A 16078-nucleotide genomic window follows, 5' to 3' on the forward strand; every position below is an offset into this window, starting at 1 on the left:
TGTGGGTATACACTATTTTAGCAGCTGTTAAGAAACATGCTGACCCCCATGAGAAATTTTTAGTATGTATCACTGTTGCGTTCAATAAATGGCGCTGCCATTTCCCTCAAAAAACAGTTTTTTATTATTACAAAAAACGTGATATTTTTCTTGCCACAGGTAAAAACATCTGCTGTAGGAGATTTAAGATTTTGAACTAACAAATAGATTAAAAAAAAAAATTCATGTATAAAAACACGCACATATTCCAATAAACGCCGTGTCAAAATTTCAAAGCGTAAAGTGAATACTTTTAAAAGATTAAATTGACATCAACATTTTTACTAATGTAGATATTTTTATTATTTTAAATATACTTAAAGACGCATAGTATTTCTTTTCGTGCAGCAACAGTACTTATCAATAAAAATATATTAACTTAATTCTTGGCTACATTCTTGGCCAAATTCAATATGGAAGGCATCAATATATGTATTTCTCTCAATGCTATTTGTGATAAACGTAAAAAGTCACAAAAATGTCAACCTTTAGTCGCTTATCAGCTCTTACGTGCACTGTTCTCTGTGTTATTTGAAGATGGTCCACACTACTAAATAATTAATTGATTAATAAAATAATACTGTAAATTTAATAAAAAACTCCTTTTTTAGGTACATACATTTTTAGGTAGATAAAGGAATATATCCGAAGGTATTAAAAAACATTTATTACAATTATGTAAAATTGTATACAATGAAACCTCAATCTATCGTTCATCAAATAATCCTTTTCAAGATGTCCCTTCACTCCTTTCAAGAACGTCATAAATCAAAAATTGTCAATTTTCAGTTGTGTATGATTCGGAATCCCCAGAAAATGTAGTACATCCCAGCAAAAGCGGCATATTTTTAACTTAATATTTACCCGCTACAGGGCAGAAGGTGTTGTTTTTGCTTTTCGAAGTAAAGGTATTGTTTAATTATTTTTTTTTAATATCCTTAATATTTTTTAAATGAAGAAAGAACCTTTAGGTTTTAACTAAAAAGATCTGTTGCACAGTAAAAAGTTCAATAAGTGGCTTGATATTTGTTTTTAATACATTGTATTATATTTTTAAACTTTAAAAACGTTTTCCTGAAAAATCAAGTTTTTTGATTTATGACGTTCTTGAAAGGAGTGAGCGATGTGTCGTTTATTTTTTCTACTACCCTGAATTCATTTCATAGAAAAACAAATCGCATGGATGGTTTCTGTATGACCACGTTACCGCATTCATGGTTTGAATTATGCTGCATATTTGAAATAGTTTTCTGTGTTTTTTACATTCTACTCAATTTTGTTACATTCGACGACAATATTCCATCGTGTGGGATGGAAACTATGGAAAGCTTGTGTGACGCAAAGTTGACGGATACAGCAGAAGAGGTGGATATTGATGAAGAGAAGCCGCTGCCTGTACCTTCATTTTCATAAGCATGCAAACTCCTCGAAAGATTGAAAACTTTCTACTGTATTATATTATTTGCTGGCTGAAACTATACTGTTAACTTTAATATTTTCTGGTTCTGTTCAGTTTTGTATTTTTAAAAAAAATAAATACATCTAATTACATCTAAAACATGTATTCTTAGAATTTACCTAGCAATAGTTATGCAGATTAGCCTTGGATTGGCTTGTGTATTGACCTCTTAATCCCGCATTCATAGTTTATTTCAATAGGTCCCTTTAAATACGATAGATAGAGGTTTCACTGTATATTATTATATATTTGTATATATATATATATATATATATATATATATATATATATATATATATATATATATATATATATATATATATATATATATATATATATATATATATATATATATATATATATATATATATATATATATATATATATATATATATATATATATATATATATATATATATATATATATATATATATATTTGTTTATTTATTTCATCATATACATAATCACAAATTACAATTTACAATAATGTGCCCGTGCCAAGGGCACATTTTACAATATTTATTTATAAAATTATAATGAAATAATTTTTTCATGCAATCAAATACGATCTACCCACTTCCATTATCCATCTCTTTTATGTTTACTTTAAAAAATGAATGACTATGTTCGTAGATTTTAGAATTTATTTTGATTTATTTAGGACGTCTTATGTTTTTTTTTTTATACAGAAGCTTAATATTTGGATGCGACGGCGTGAATGAATGATCAATTTTAAAAAAAAATCATTTATGCCCGTAAAGCAGCATTTTATAAAATAGTAGCTGTTAGTTTTTCAAATTTATTATCGTTTGAAACTATTATTATCAATCTCATTCTTTTTCTTCTTCTTGGTGTACGCCTTGTGGCCTGTTTTTGAGAGGGATTAGCCTCCTGCGATGTCGAATCTAAAACTATTATTTATAGTAAAAAAACATGCAAAATGTTTACCTATTTAGATTTTCCATTAATTATTCTACCAAGTATTTACATTTTTTTGTAATAATGAAATTTAAAAAAAAATTGACCATTCATTCATTCCCTACAATTTTTCACATAACATTTTACCGTTATTTTTATGTATAAGTTTTGTTAATGGCGTTGTGTTTTTGCGATATAAAATTCGTGTAACAGCGAGTATTTAGTGTAGGTCCAGTTGAATTCTTTAAATAGTATGGCTACAAAATACCTACCATAATTTATTTCTGCGATGTTTTTTTTTATGAAACTAGTTAAATTCTGTTTTTTTTTGGTTCGTCACGATGCGTAGAAACATAGTACTTTCGGGGGTCGGGGGATGTTTTTCCCGCATAAATACATCATGTATTATTATTTCAGTCCTCCAGAAAGTTGAGGGAAAAAAATCGGGTAGTAGCGAGTCACTGAATTTGCTCATGGACTTCCACGATGCAACCCTTTACTTGCGAGCGGCAGTGTCCAAAGAGACAAGGGTGAGTTCCTCTTGGTTTCCTCCTGTATGTTTGGTGTTTGGTGGGTAATTTTCTCTTCCAATAGTCTTGGAAAGATTTGAAGCCACACTAAATTCAATAATCAACAATGAAGACTGATAAATAATCCCTTCTATGATAATGTGTTTTCTTGTGTTTCAGCTATGGTACATGATTCTGAAAGGTGTCGCTTGCAACAATGGAACTTCGTTGCACCACCAGCAGTTGACCAAGGATAATATCCCCACCATTGTGGATAAATGCATCAATTTCATTTTTTCCCAAGGTAAAACATTATTCAAAATAACTAAATAATATCACTCGAATCACCAGATCTTATTAGCACGGTCATTTGTGTAATATTATGTATGGAAGTGAAGTGTGGAGTTGGCAGGTAGGATGAAAATAGGTTGAATGCAGTCGTAATGCTATCTTTCAGTGCGGCAAAGCAATGTATGATAGATGTTCCAATGATGCAATAAGGAAAGAATGCAAAGCTGAAATAAGTGTGATGGTTTGGACATGTACAAAGAATGAGTAAAGAAAGAATGGTAAAACAAATTTATGGGGCCATTTTAGCAGAGCAAAGGAAGACCAAGAAAAACTTGCCACAATCAGGTATGTCAAATAATACTCGAAAGTGTTCAGGTCAGAAGTAGAAATAATCGGCGGGTATGTATGAGGAAATGCATGGATGTGCAAGAGACTAAGAATGTTTGCAAAGACAGAGTAGTGAGGTGTTCTATTCTCTCTGTCTACCTGTTCGGGGACGCGGTGTGATGGTTATTTAGTTATGTAGTTAGTGTAGTGATTTTTGTTGATACCATTTCCTGGTGTTGCAGGGAGTCTTACTCAAGGAATATACCGCAGGGCCGGGAGCAACTCGGAGATCGCCAATCTGATGAATGCGTTCTGTGCCGACGCCTGGGCTGTGCATCTGTCGGTGCGCACGCACTCCGAGCACGATGTGGCCAACGTCCTCAAGCGGTTTTTCCGGCGACTGCCGGAGTCTCTTCTGCCTCCCAGCATGCATTCCGCTTTCTGCTCCGTAACAGGTAATTCTAATTCATTCTTCCTCTGTGTGCTTCTGCTCGAGCCTACTCTTCAACAGTTCCTCAACTCGCGGCTTTAGGATTTTTGTCTCATAATGTCTGTAACAGCTCCTGACTTCCAATCCCAGCCCAACCATACATATTCTTGATCCGAGACAATTATTACTCTATATCTAGAGAAATAACTTACCTCCTGGCTACTTTTCCCTACGAAATCTGCGACTGAAATATTTACCATTTAAACTTCTTGTACAGAATAAATGTACATTAGCGAACTTATTGCTAAGAAAAATTTCGTCCAACCAACCAAATACAGACTAGTGATACTTTTCAAAAGTTTGAGCCTTCTACAGCCGTTTGTAATAAGAGGCTGAAGAGGGTTTCGCAATAAGGTGTCATTTGTTGCTGCAGACCAATCCAGAGAATTGAGACAAATGAAGTAGAAGTAATTAGAGGGCAGATAGTGCTTGTAAAAGGATCATGTAAGAGTTCGAGGAGAGCTAGGAAGAATGATGTGATGGACAGTTAAAGTTCCAATGAAAGATAAGTAATGTTGCATACGTTTCCATCAGCATTTTACTTCATATTAAATGCAGAAGTTTAAAAATTAAAAACACTTGTAAACTCGTTGACAATGATTGAAAAAGACAAATATAAAATTTATTTTCTTATCTCGGTTCTTATTTGGACTTTAAAGTTCCGGCACAATGTATTCACTCAACTATTTCGACTTTTAAATCCCAGGACAATGTATTCTCCCGGCGTATCCTGTTGACGACGCAAGCAGTCTATTTAGCCTTTTAAATTTGACATCCGTGAAAAACAAATGCTAATCTTTTATTATTTCTCCATCGTATTTTGCCTTTTAAATTTGATTCCGTGAAAAGCAAATGCTATTGCAATCTGATTTTATCATGGCATTTTGCATCATCTCCCTTTTAAATTCAGGTACTTGGCCATAAAGTCGCATCCGCCAGAGTTCAATATATTCATCTTGGTACAACGCATTTGTCAAAATCGTTTGTCACTTAGCAGTTCTAGGAAAATACGTTACCCAACCGATACGTAAATACATAAATGCATGTGTTTGAAATATAAAATATAAATTACCATACATCAGTCTTTCTCTACGAAAAGCAAGATTATTTAGATGGTAGTAATGGCGGTAGTAGTAGTAGTAAAAAAATTCAAATCTATCCATCGACTTCTTTTATAAATTTTTTTTTCTACATCATAATTGTCAAATTTTTCTCTGATTGCACCAAAAACTTTGCAAGTGATTGATACAATTTAACAGCTGTGTCCATATAAATTGTTTCACTTTGCAAAGCGGAAGTGACTTTGTGAATATCAGCAGAAACACAGTTTCTTCCATGTTGCCGAGAAGGCTAGATGCTTCCCTTTCTGTATCTCCATTTGCATCTGAAGCTTCCATAACGTCATTGGAGAAAAATTACGGCTACCAGTTTTTTGACCTACAGCTTATTTAGCTTGTACATAAATCCAGTACTGGTTACGTAGCTTGAAGGAAATTAAAGATTATTTTGCTCGCGATCACCTTGCGCTCTTGACCTTTGATATAAAATATTCATAATATGAAGCAACTCTGAACGTATTATCTTAAATAATAAAAATGGGGATAATTAAAAATTGACTGCTGATTGCATTCTATCACATTTACACGGTTAACCTTTCCCATACTGGTCATCCAAGAATTACTCGTGATTCGAATCGGGGTACCAAAAGACCCCAGTCATCATATTTGTGTGGAAATCATGGTACGCAGCTGGCAGCAAGTATCAACCCGCCAGCTGAGACATAGATGGCACGTCTTTTTGAACTCGCAGTCAAGCGCCGACCGATATCGTCATTCGATAACAACAAGCCGGAATTCGGATCAAACAAAAGAGGAGTAGTCTAACTGTCTCACTCTCTCCTTAGGTTAATACCACATTTATAAGAGACAAAGAAATAGTCTGCCTCCATAACGTAGTGGTTATTAAAGATATAGAAGAATCCCGCTTCGGAAAAAGGAGTTATGTAGAGTTCTCAGCATGCGGGTATTTTCCAAAACCCCAAAAATCGTCAAATGTTGTCACCATTAAGAAAAGCTTTAGGTCATCCGCAAATAACAGAAACCGTGAGTTTAAAATTACATTCCTTATATTATTAATGAAAATATAAAACAATAATGGACCCAGGTTAGAGCCTTGCGGAAGACCCGAGAAAGTATTGAAGCACTCTGACGCAAACAGACAGTAGAAGACGTATTGGTTTCTGTTTTGAAGGTAGCTCGCCATTAATTTTAGTATACCATCCAAGAAACCGATCTCATACAGCCTCTTCAATAAGACATCATGGTGTACTGTATCAAAGGCGCGTTAGGCTATCATGCTGGAGGTCCCAGGTTCGATTTCCAAGAGGGTCAGTTGATATTAGTGATATATCAGTATTATATTTATTTAATATTACCCTGAACTGGTACCTTAGGCGCAGGCCGATCACCTTTCTTTTGTGTATTTTAACAATCAAAATAACATTGCTTCTTTACAATGCAGTGCCCTATGCACCATTGGGTGCAGATAAGGGTTGGAAGAAGATGAAGACGAAAGAAATAACATGTCGCTAGCAGATAAAACTTAACGTGCTGATATATAAGAATGTAGATCTTGCGGTACGGACTGATTGTGCTTTTTAACTAAAATAAGATTTTGAAACATTTATAAAATTTAGAAAAGGGAAAAAAATTCTCTAATATTATTAAGTTCCAAGAATTGGAGTAGTGTGGTTGTCAATCATGGGTAGAATTGGTGAATGTTACACGTTTGTAACACTTAAACCAACCCATGACGGTCGTAAACCCCGTAAATGCTCAGACTTTCATATTCTTCTTCATCTATGTTGAGATGTCATAAAATACTACTAAAGTTAATAATAATAAAACCCTTATCCGCACCCCAATGGTGCATAGGGCACTGTGTCATATTAACGCAGTGTTATCTTGATCATTTACACATGAAGGAAAGGTGATCAGCCCTCCGCTTCAGGTACCAGTCCATGGTAATATTAAATAAATATTAGAGTGAAAAAATCACTTAAATTTATTTTACCCCCCTTGGGAATCGAACCCGGGACCTCCAGAACGGTAGCCGAGCGTGCTGACCATTACACTACGGAGGCGGACGTCTCACTAAAGTTAAGGAAACAAAATTCATATATGGGGGATATTAATCCCCCTGTTAGAGCTGGCTAAGTTAATTTTTGTTTGCGGGCCCTCTGCGTGTCCTTAAGACGTAACGGACTGAAAAATTATTTTTAGAATTAATATTTGATATTAAAACAATAATTAAACATTACTATGTCATCTGGACTTTGTTGTTCAACCTTTATATGTTTCATCTGAACCAAGATAGTAAGAGAATAGCAAATATATATTTAATAAAAAAACAACCATTTAATTTTATCCACTTTTATTTATTTGACCAATGACCGAGTTTCGTTATTATCATTATCATGCACCAGTCTGTCAGTCAGATGATGTCAGTCAAATGATGTCAGTAATGACAAAACCTGGTCGCTGGTCAAATAAAGTAAAAACGCAGAAAAAAAACAATATATTTGTTGATATTATTATTTTTTTTATATCTCATCAAAATATTTAAACAAGATTAAGTGATCACTTTACGCACATGTAACATTCACCAATTCTACCCATTATTGACAACCATACTTCTCAAATTCTTGGAAGTTCTATATATATATGAACCAATTTAGAAACCATGTTCTTGAATCACTAGAACTTCACTAGAAACATCTATTGGTGAGATGAAAAGAAGCTTTTTATCGAGCAGAAACTCTTATATTAGTATGTGAAGTCCGAATTCTGGATTATAATGAGAAACGCCAGAAAAAAATAATATTAAGAATAATTCCTATAATTGGAGATAATCCAGATTTGTGAACAAGTATTTAGACACACTCAAAATGTTGTAAATATACTTGTAGTTTTATTCATTATCAAATGGAGTTGCACCGGGAAATGTCAGTACAAAACTTCCGATCTGATTTACGACAAATATTATTTATACAACAAATTCATAAATAACACTCACTAACTAACCACCACGCCACTTCATCCGCAAGGGTAGGCAGAGAGAATAGATCTCCTCTCACCAATCTGTCTCTCCAAACAATCTTCACCTCTACCACATTCATGCATCTCCTCGTATATACCTGCCACTTTTTCAAGCATTTGAAATACTTCTTCTTCCTCTTTATTTAGGACTATGTCCTGTCGTTCTCCGGTCCGCTCCTGGGAGGTGGAAGACCAGCTATCTCTCCAACGTTTAGGCGGTCTTCCTGGGGGTCTGATCCCACTTATGCTACTGTCCGCTGCTATCCTCACCACTCGATCCGAACTCGCTCTTCCCACATGATTTCTCCAGAAACGTCTTCTTTCTCTTCCCCATCGCACAACATCTTCAACATTGCAGATTTTTCTTATTTCAGAGTTTCTTACTCTGTCGCGAAGTGTTAGGCCTGCAATTGGTCATAGAGTTTTCATTTCGGATGTCCTAAGAAGGCTTTTTGTTATTACGCAGGTCTTATAAATTCTCACCTTCAGCATGTGTTTGTTTCTCCATACAAATTTTTTTAAGCATCCAGCTACAGCAGAGCCCTTGTTTGCTTGCTCTCTTACTTCATTGTACAGGTTATTGCTGCTGGACACTTGGACACCCAAATACTTGAATGGCATAACTGGCTCTATGATTTTATTATTGCAAGTTTGCATCGTACTGGATGTCTCCAAGCGACCATGCCCTTTATTTTGTCTATGTATGTTTGTTGAAATACTTGATCATGTTAAGTTTTCCTCTGTCTTTCCGTGCTCTACCAACTACATTCGCCTGATTAATTTGTTTGACCATTCTTCACTCGTTCGATTCACATGCTGAAACCATCTCAACTTTCATGATTCCACAACAGCCATCTTATTAATTGATTAACAATGAGCCGCTTATAACAATGTATCTTATGAATTACCTGTATATCTGCATTCAAGATTCGATATATATATAAATATATTTATACATATATTATATGTATGTGTATATGTATATATATATATATATATATATATATATATATATATATATATATATATATATATATATATATATATATATATATATATATATATATATATATATATATATATATATATATATATATATATATATATATATATATATATATATATATATATATATATATATATATATATATATATATATATATATATATATATATATATATATATATATATATATATATATATTTGGTCCGCCTCCGTGGAGCAATGGTCAGCGTGTTTAGCTACCGTACTGGAGGTCCCGGGTTCGATTCCCAGGGGGGTGAAAATAAATATTAGTGATTTTTACGTTGCAATATTTATTTAATATTACCCTGGACTGGTTCCTGAAGCGCAAGAGTGATCACCTTGCCTTCATGTAAGTAATGATCATGATAACACTGCGTCAATTTGATGCAGTGCCCTATGCACCATTGGGTGCGGATATGGGTTATAAGTAATATATATATATATATTTTAATTGTGACACAAAAAAAGGTTTTATTTTACCATTAAATGGCGAAAAAAGTGTTCATAAGGTTTATCCTGATATGTAGGAATATTACATATTAATTTTATTGATAATGCTTATCTCAGCCTTGGATTCTATCCATTCTTTAAAGAAATACATGTAACAAATATTCTTATCCTTCTGAATGTTCCAGATCTTCCACGGAGGCAGAAAGTTCCCGTCTACAAAGACTTGATCGCGACTTTGAAGCCGATCAGTCAAAACACTTTGAAGCTATTGATCACTCATCTGCATTTCATCTCTTCGCTCGCTCAAGACAACTGCATGAACGCCATGAATTTGGCAACAGTTTGGGGACCAACGCTCATGATCGCTCTGGTAAGTAGACAATGTTGTACTGATATATTTTGTGTGTCCAAATATATGTTTTTCCACTTACGAGTCGCCTGAAAACATTACATTTAATTTCAATGTATGCGAGAAGAATAAAAAGACACAGTTCATTGACTTTATTTGTTTACAGTATTGTCCCCACCACATGTAACTGCTTTAAAATCGTATATTAGTGGAGGACAAATTTTTGTGTGCTCAGATTAGATATACCGTTAAACTTAATATGTCGCGCTTGCTCTTTGTCTATTGGCGTCGCTTTGTTCTTCTCGCTCTTATAACTTTTGTAATTTTCAAAAAATAAATAATATATTAATCAGTGTTCCAGTACCTTTAGACGTTACACTTCTCCTTTTCCGAATTCAACTGACAGTTGAAGGGAAAGAGTGGAAGAATCATTTCTACTCTCTTCCTTACATACGTCACAGACAGTTTATGCGCATGCGCCATTTCTTTTTTTAGAGTATGAATTAATGGAAATTGATATACAAAAGAAATGTTTTGTATGATAAAGAGAAATTTTCTTCAGTTGAATTCCACATAATCAAATTCTTATCTTGAAATAATAAAATGGTCAGCAAATGCAGAGAGAACAATGCATAAAATCAACTGTTTCTAGAACCTAAAAACTCGAGTCTCATATATTTTTTGTTATTTTGCTAGTTTTATTTTATTTTACAGTACCGTATGGTTGTAGACAAAATATGGCTGACTGAGTATTGCACTCGCTGCTTACTCAAACTATAGTAAAAATTTATAAAATTAATCAACTTTGTTTTAACCACTTTTTTTATTAATACAATTTAACCTACCGGTTTCGACAAGAACCTTGTCATCATCAGGGTTTTAAAAACATTAAAATTCTCTCTAATAGGTTAAATTGTACATTTATTGATTTGGCGTTTAATTTGTAGAACTCCATTTTAATTTATGTATTTATTTTAAATCAAACACAGATTTTTTGAGTCTACTTAGTTGTATTTTATTAACAAAAACACATAAAAAATTATATTGTGACAATTGTTTCGCCTTGTTGGGGCATTATCAAACGATAAGTTTAAAATACTTTGTGGCACATTTTATAAACGAAAGTTTATAAAATGTGCCACAAAGTATTTGCGGAAAACATTCAAGAAATATAATATAAATCATTATTATAGATGATGAAATCCTAATATTTAGATTTGTGCTATATATGCGTTCTTTTTTACAGGAACACCCGGGAACCAATTGGTTGAAAAAGATAAATTTGGTGGTTTTTGATTTGATTGATCTTTACCTGGAAATCTATGAACCGAGTCAGGCCAACATTGAAAGGGAATCGCAGATGCTCAGAGTGCTGGTCCGATGTCAAGAAACATCCAATCCGATGCAGAAACGCTCTGGAGATCTTCACGTCTGGATTTACTTGAATAACAAACAAGACGGAAACTGTGTCAACGTTGTGGTAATATATGTTTATTTTTATATTATATGCTTAAATTGCTGTTATCAAGAAGGCTGAAAAAATGGTCCTTTTTTTGGATGTGTACGAAATGAACAAATTTTCTCAAATATTGACTGATTTCAGTATATATTTTTTTCTGGTATAAAAGAAGATCATATAAAACTGTTTAATAAAACAACATTTTCTAGTAAACATACTTTTATATATTTAAAAATAAATGCTTTTTAAAATAGAAAAAAAAATTAAAAATTGAGTTGTCCTTGGAGTTTTCACTGTCGATACGCATTCTACAATTGGCAAACATTCTAATTTCATTTTTACCATCACCACTTTGGATATAACAAATATATTTGTGGGCTTTTTACATATTTAAGGAATCTGACATTGTAAGGGCGAAAAAAATAAGTTTACAATTTTTTTTACAAAAAATCTATTTCTATTTTTCACAAAAAATTGATAAAATTGTGAATATTACTGACGAACCAAAACATTAGAAGTTTAATCACTTTCGCATTAGCTTTCTTGTCTGGCAGGCGTGTCATTACGTGCATTTATAAATTTGATTGGACACAAAGTAATTTCTGAAGATTATTCATAAACGATGTTTAAATTATGTGCAGCTCACTCCCAGCCGCAACAGCGGAGACGTTTGCATAGAACTAGCCTCTAGAGTAGGGAAAGAGGCACACTTGCTGATGATAGAAGAAGTAATCTGCAATGAAACTATGTCTCGTCCCGTTCATCATACCGAGTCACTCTTTGATGTTGTCTTGAGGTAAGATTAAAATTTATTATAATAATCGTAATTATTTATATAGTGCCATTTTCGTAAAATATTGTACTATCTCAAGGGCGTTTGTAAAGACGTGTAAAGTAATGATACGATCAGTCTCGGAGCGTCGAGTAGGCGGAGTCTGGGAAGGAAAAAGGGGAGTTAACATATTATTGGTCCTCCTCGGGTTGGTGCTCGGGTGGGATGTCGGGCTGGACACCTCTCTGGGCGACAGTCACGCCGAAGAACAGCTGGTTGAGCTCCACATCGCAGCGAATAGCCGATTCCACATGGCTGGCAGTGATCCTGGTCATTTTACTGCTCCTGGCGGCAGTGCTGGCCAACTCCAACATCTCGGCAGCGAGGTACTCCATGATGGCGGCGAGGTACACGAGAGCTCCGGCTCCAACGCCCTCGGCATCGCTGCCCTTCTCGAGCAGCTCGCGGATACGGGCGACGGAGAAATGCAGATAGTCAAGGTTGTTATCGGCATTTGATTTTCTCTTCGCTTTCCCGGCCTTTCCACGACCTGACATGGTTGTGTGCCTGCGAAGTTTGCGAAGAAGCTCTTCTCTCGGATAACGGCTTACCGTTAGAAATCCTGTACTTTCCACTATTCCAACTTGACACTAATCACAATAAATGTGTATATGCGAGAAGTTACCGGCTTAAGACGCAAATGTAAAGTATTTAAATTACGGAGAAGGGTCGATCGGCAGCTGATTGAGTACTGGCTAGTGCTGTTTTACGTGGCATATTCTGTAGCTCTGTTAAAACCACGTCCAATCAAATTATTTATTAAACAAAACATAACCAGAATATTGTGTCATTTTAGTAAAATCATCAATTTAGAGCAAGGGTGGCCAACCCGCGGCCTTAGGTGCGGCCCGTGGTCATGTGTGACGAATATTTTTTTAATATTGGGTCCTTCAAAATGTATCTTAAATAATATTTATGTTATAAAACCAATCAAGTTTCTGTAATTACATGAAATGCATATATTCTGGTGAAAAGAAACTCAAATCTCGCACTGAGTGGCCATTGAAAATTTGGTTTTATTTGAAATAAAATTGGTTTGATTTATGTGTCTTAATAAATAATTTTGATTGTTAAACTTGATAATAATGTTTATAACTACACAGGTACATTTTTTGTTGGTTCAATGTGTGTTTTCCTCTCACATTTGGTCGTAGTAATTTTTCTTGTTTCTTTTTCACAATTACCCTGATTGTACTTTCTGATTACCTCTGCATTCAAATTATTTAAAATACTATAAAAAAATCAATAAGTATGATAAAAATTGTAATTATTTTTAAATTACTATTGTCTGTATGCGGCTCTTAGGAAAATTTAAGGTCACAATGCGGCGCAGGGTGCAATTTGGGTTGGCCAGGCCTGATTTAGAACATTGCATATTTGTGGGATAAGCGATTTTTAAGTACGTCGTGCTGAACAGGCGAGGGATTTGCAGAATTTTTGCAAAACAACAGTTCTAGTCGCTTAACTTGCACATTGTTTGACAGTCGTTTGAGTGAGTTGCCGTGAGCGTTCTTTTAAAAATGGAAAAAATTGTATCGAGTAGTCATCAAATATTTATTTTTGAAATGCAACACGCCTGAGCAAATTAAAGACGAGTTGGACGCTGTATACGGGGACTCTGCTCCATCATCTTCTACTATAAAATTTTGGGCAGCTGAATTTAAACATGGACGTACCAGCTTGAATGACGATGAACATTTGGGAAGGCCAAAAATTGCCACCACTAATGATAACATCGCTCAAGTGCATCAAATGGAAGTTGAACAACCGTCGGATTAAGGTTAAAGAGATAGCAGAGTCTATGAAGATGTCGAAAAAACGTGTTTGTTGCATACTGAATTGAGATTTAATTGAGAGGTGCCGCGTTTGCTCACTCCGGACCAAAAACGTTTTTGAATGAATATCTGCACCGCTCTGTTGGCGCAGTTTAGCCGCAATGAGTCAGACTTTTGGCGCCAATTAATAACTGTGTATGAAACTTGGATACACCATGCTACTACAGAAACAAAAATACATTCCAAACAGTGGACTGCGAAGGGGGAATCGGCCACAAAAAAGGAAAAAAACGTTCCTTCGGCTGGGAAAGTGATGGCGACTGTTTTCTGGGATAGTCACAGAGTTATTTTCATAGATTACATAGAAGAAGGAAAAACTATTACAGGAACATACTACGCATCATTACTCGATAAGTTGAATACAGAAGTTACGGAAAAACGGCCACATTTGCAGAAGAAAAAAATTATTTTTCATCAAGACAATGCGCCTCTAGTTGCTTTTGGCAAAAATTCTTAAATTACAATTTAAACTACTTGACCACCCTCCTTACTCACCAGATCTAGCCCCGAGCGACTTTTTTGTTGTTCCCTAAGCTGAAAATTGTGCTTGGAGGACAGAGATTTTTATCAAATGAGGAGGCCATCACCTTCGTAAATGACTATTTTGCAGGAAAAGACGCCAACAACTATTTGGACGGGTTGAAGAGATGAGAGTATCGCTGGAAGAAGTGTATATATCGCTCACTCCTTTTAACAACGTCATATATCAAAAAACTTGATTTTTCAGGAGATCATTTTTAAAGTTTAAAAATATAATAAAATGTATTAAAAATAAATATCAAGCCACTTATTGAACTTTCTACTGTGCAACAGATTTTTAGGTAAAACCTGAATGTTTTTTTCTCCATTTTATAAATATTTAGTATATATATTAAAAAAAAAAAATTAAACAATACCTTTTCTTCGAAATGCAAAAACAACACTTTCTGCCCTGTAGCGGATAAATATTAAGTTAAAAATATACTGCTTTTGCTGGGATATAGCACATTTTCTGGGCATTTCGAAAACGTGCACTACTGAAAATTGAGGAATTTTTGATATATGACGTTGTTGAAAGGAGTGAGCAATATGTAAAAGGAGATTATGTAGAAAAATAAAAATAAATTTGAAAAAAAAGACTTGTATTATTGTTGGGTCGGAAACTTTGCAGAAAACCCTCGGATATATTCATACATTCTGAGTGTGTTTTTTGTGCCAACGGTGTCCGCTCTACTTTCGATCCCATTGATTGATTTTGCTGCCGATCTTCATGTCAGGGTTTTTCCATATATAATTTTTCAGACATCCTGAGATGGCTGCAGCCTTGTTTACTTGCCCCATCACTCCACATCCTAGATCCGTTTGACCACACAGGTTCACACCTATTTGATAATTTCCACCTGTTCTACTAAGACGCCATCCACAGTCACGCTACATCCCAATGGGATCCGAGAGAAAACCATGCTCTTAGTCTTTGAAGCTGATATAGTCATGCTGTATTTTTGACTAACAAGATTAAATGCGTGCAAGAGTAGTTGTAAACACATTAAAGTAAATGCTTTTAATATTGATCATATATGTTTTTATAAAATGGTTCCAGATGGGGTTACTGGGACGAAAATGACAGAAAGGACAACTATTTGGTGGTGAAAGACAACAGCTTGTTGATTGATGTTGCGTCCTTCAGCCAAGTCGTGCAGCTATACAAACAGGATATCAAGTTCGCAAACGAATATCACAAGTCGTTTACCTCTAGCAAGCTTGAATTTAAGGAAAAAAATTTAACTATATTCAAAAACAAACCCGTAAGTTTTTTTTCAGGGTTACTTGTTTCTCCCCTGAAGTGATTCATAATATTGATTTGACTTATTTGGAGTAATTACTCCGCTTAGGAATTACAGTGTAACCTCTTATAACGAGCATAATTTGTTCCACCTTACTGGTTAGGTGAAAAAAAAATTTATTTGACTAGCGCGGAAGTCCCGGCTGACAAGTGAATTTCGTGAAAAGGGGCTTG

The 16078-nt window shown here is 34.5% G+C and overlaps 1 protein-coding gene across 1 annotated transcript in view; it reads left to right on the plus strand.

The window, feature by feature from the left end:
* The window catches only part of RhoGAP15B (RhoGAP_ARAP and RA_ARAPs domain-containing protein RhoGAP15B), a 41160-nt gene that overhangs the window by 14771 nt on the left and 10311 nt on the right, over nucleotides 1-16078 (plus strand). The window contains exons 4-10 of the mRNA XM_088260871.1: nucleotides 2835-2947; nucleotides 3107-3230; nucleotides 3787-3999; nucleotides 9793-9977; nucleotides 11203-11436; nucleotides 12057-12211; nucleotides 15662-15866. Coding sequence (XP_088116997.1) covers nucleotides 2835-2947; nucleotides 3107-3230; nucleotides 3787-3999; nucleotides 9793-9977; nucleotides 11203-11436; nucleotides 12057-12211; nucleotides 15662-15866 — 1229 coding nt within the window. The remainder of the gene's footprint in view (nucleotides 1-2834; nucleotides 2948-3106; nucleotides 3231-3786; nucleotides 4000-9792; nucleotides 9978-11202; nucleotides 11437-12056; nucleotides 12212-15661; nucleotides 15867-16078) is intronic.

Source organism: Brachycentrus maculatus, unplaced genomic scaffold (assembly GCF_059751285.1).
Source record: "Brachycentrus maculatus isolate JH-2025_06_01 unplaced genomic scaffold, ASM5975128v1 h1tg000144l, whole genome shotgun sequence".
Classification (NCBI taxonomy): Eukaryota; Metazoa; Arthropoda; class Insecta; order Trichoptera; family Brachycentridae; genus Brachycentrus; species Brachycentrus maculatus.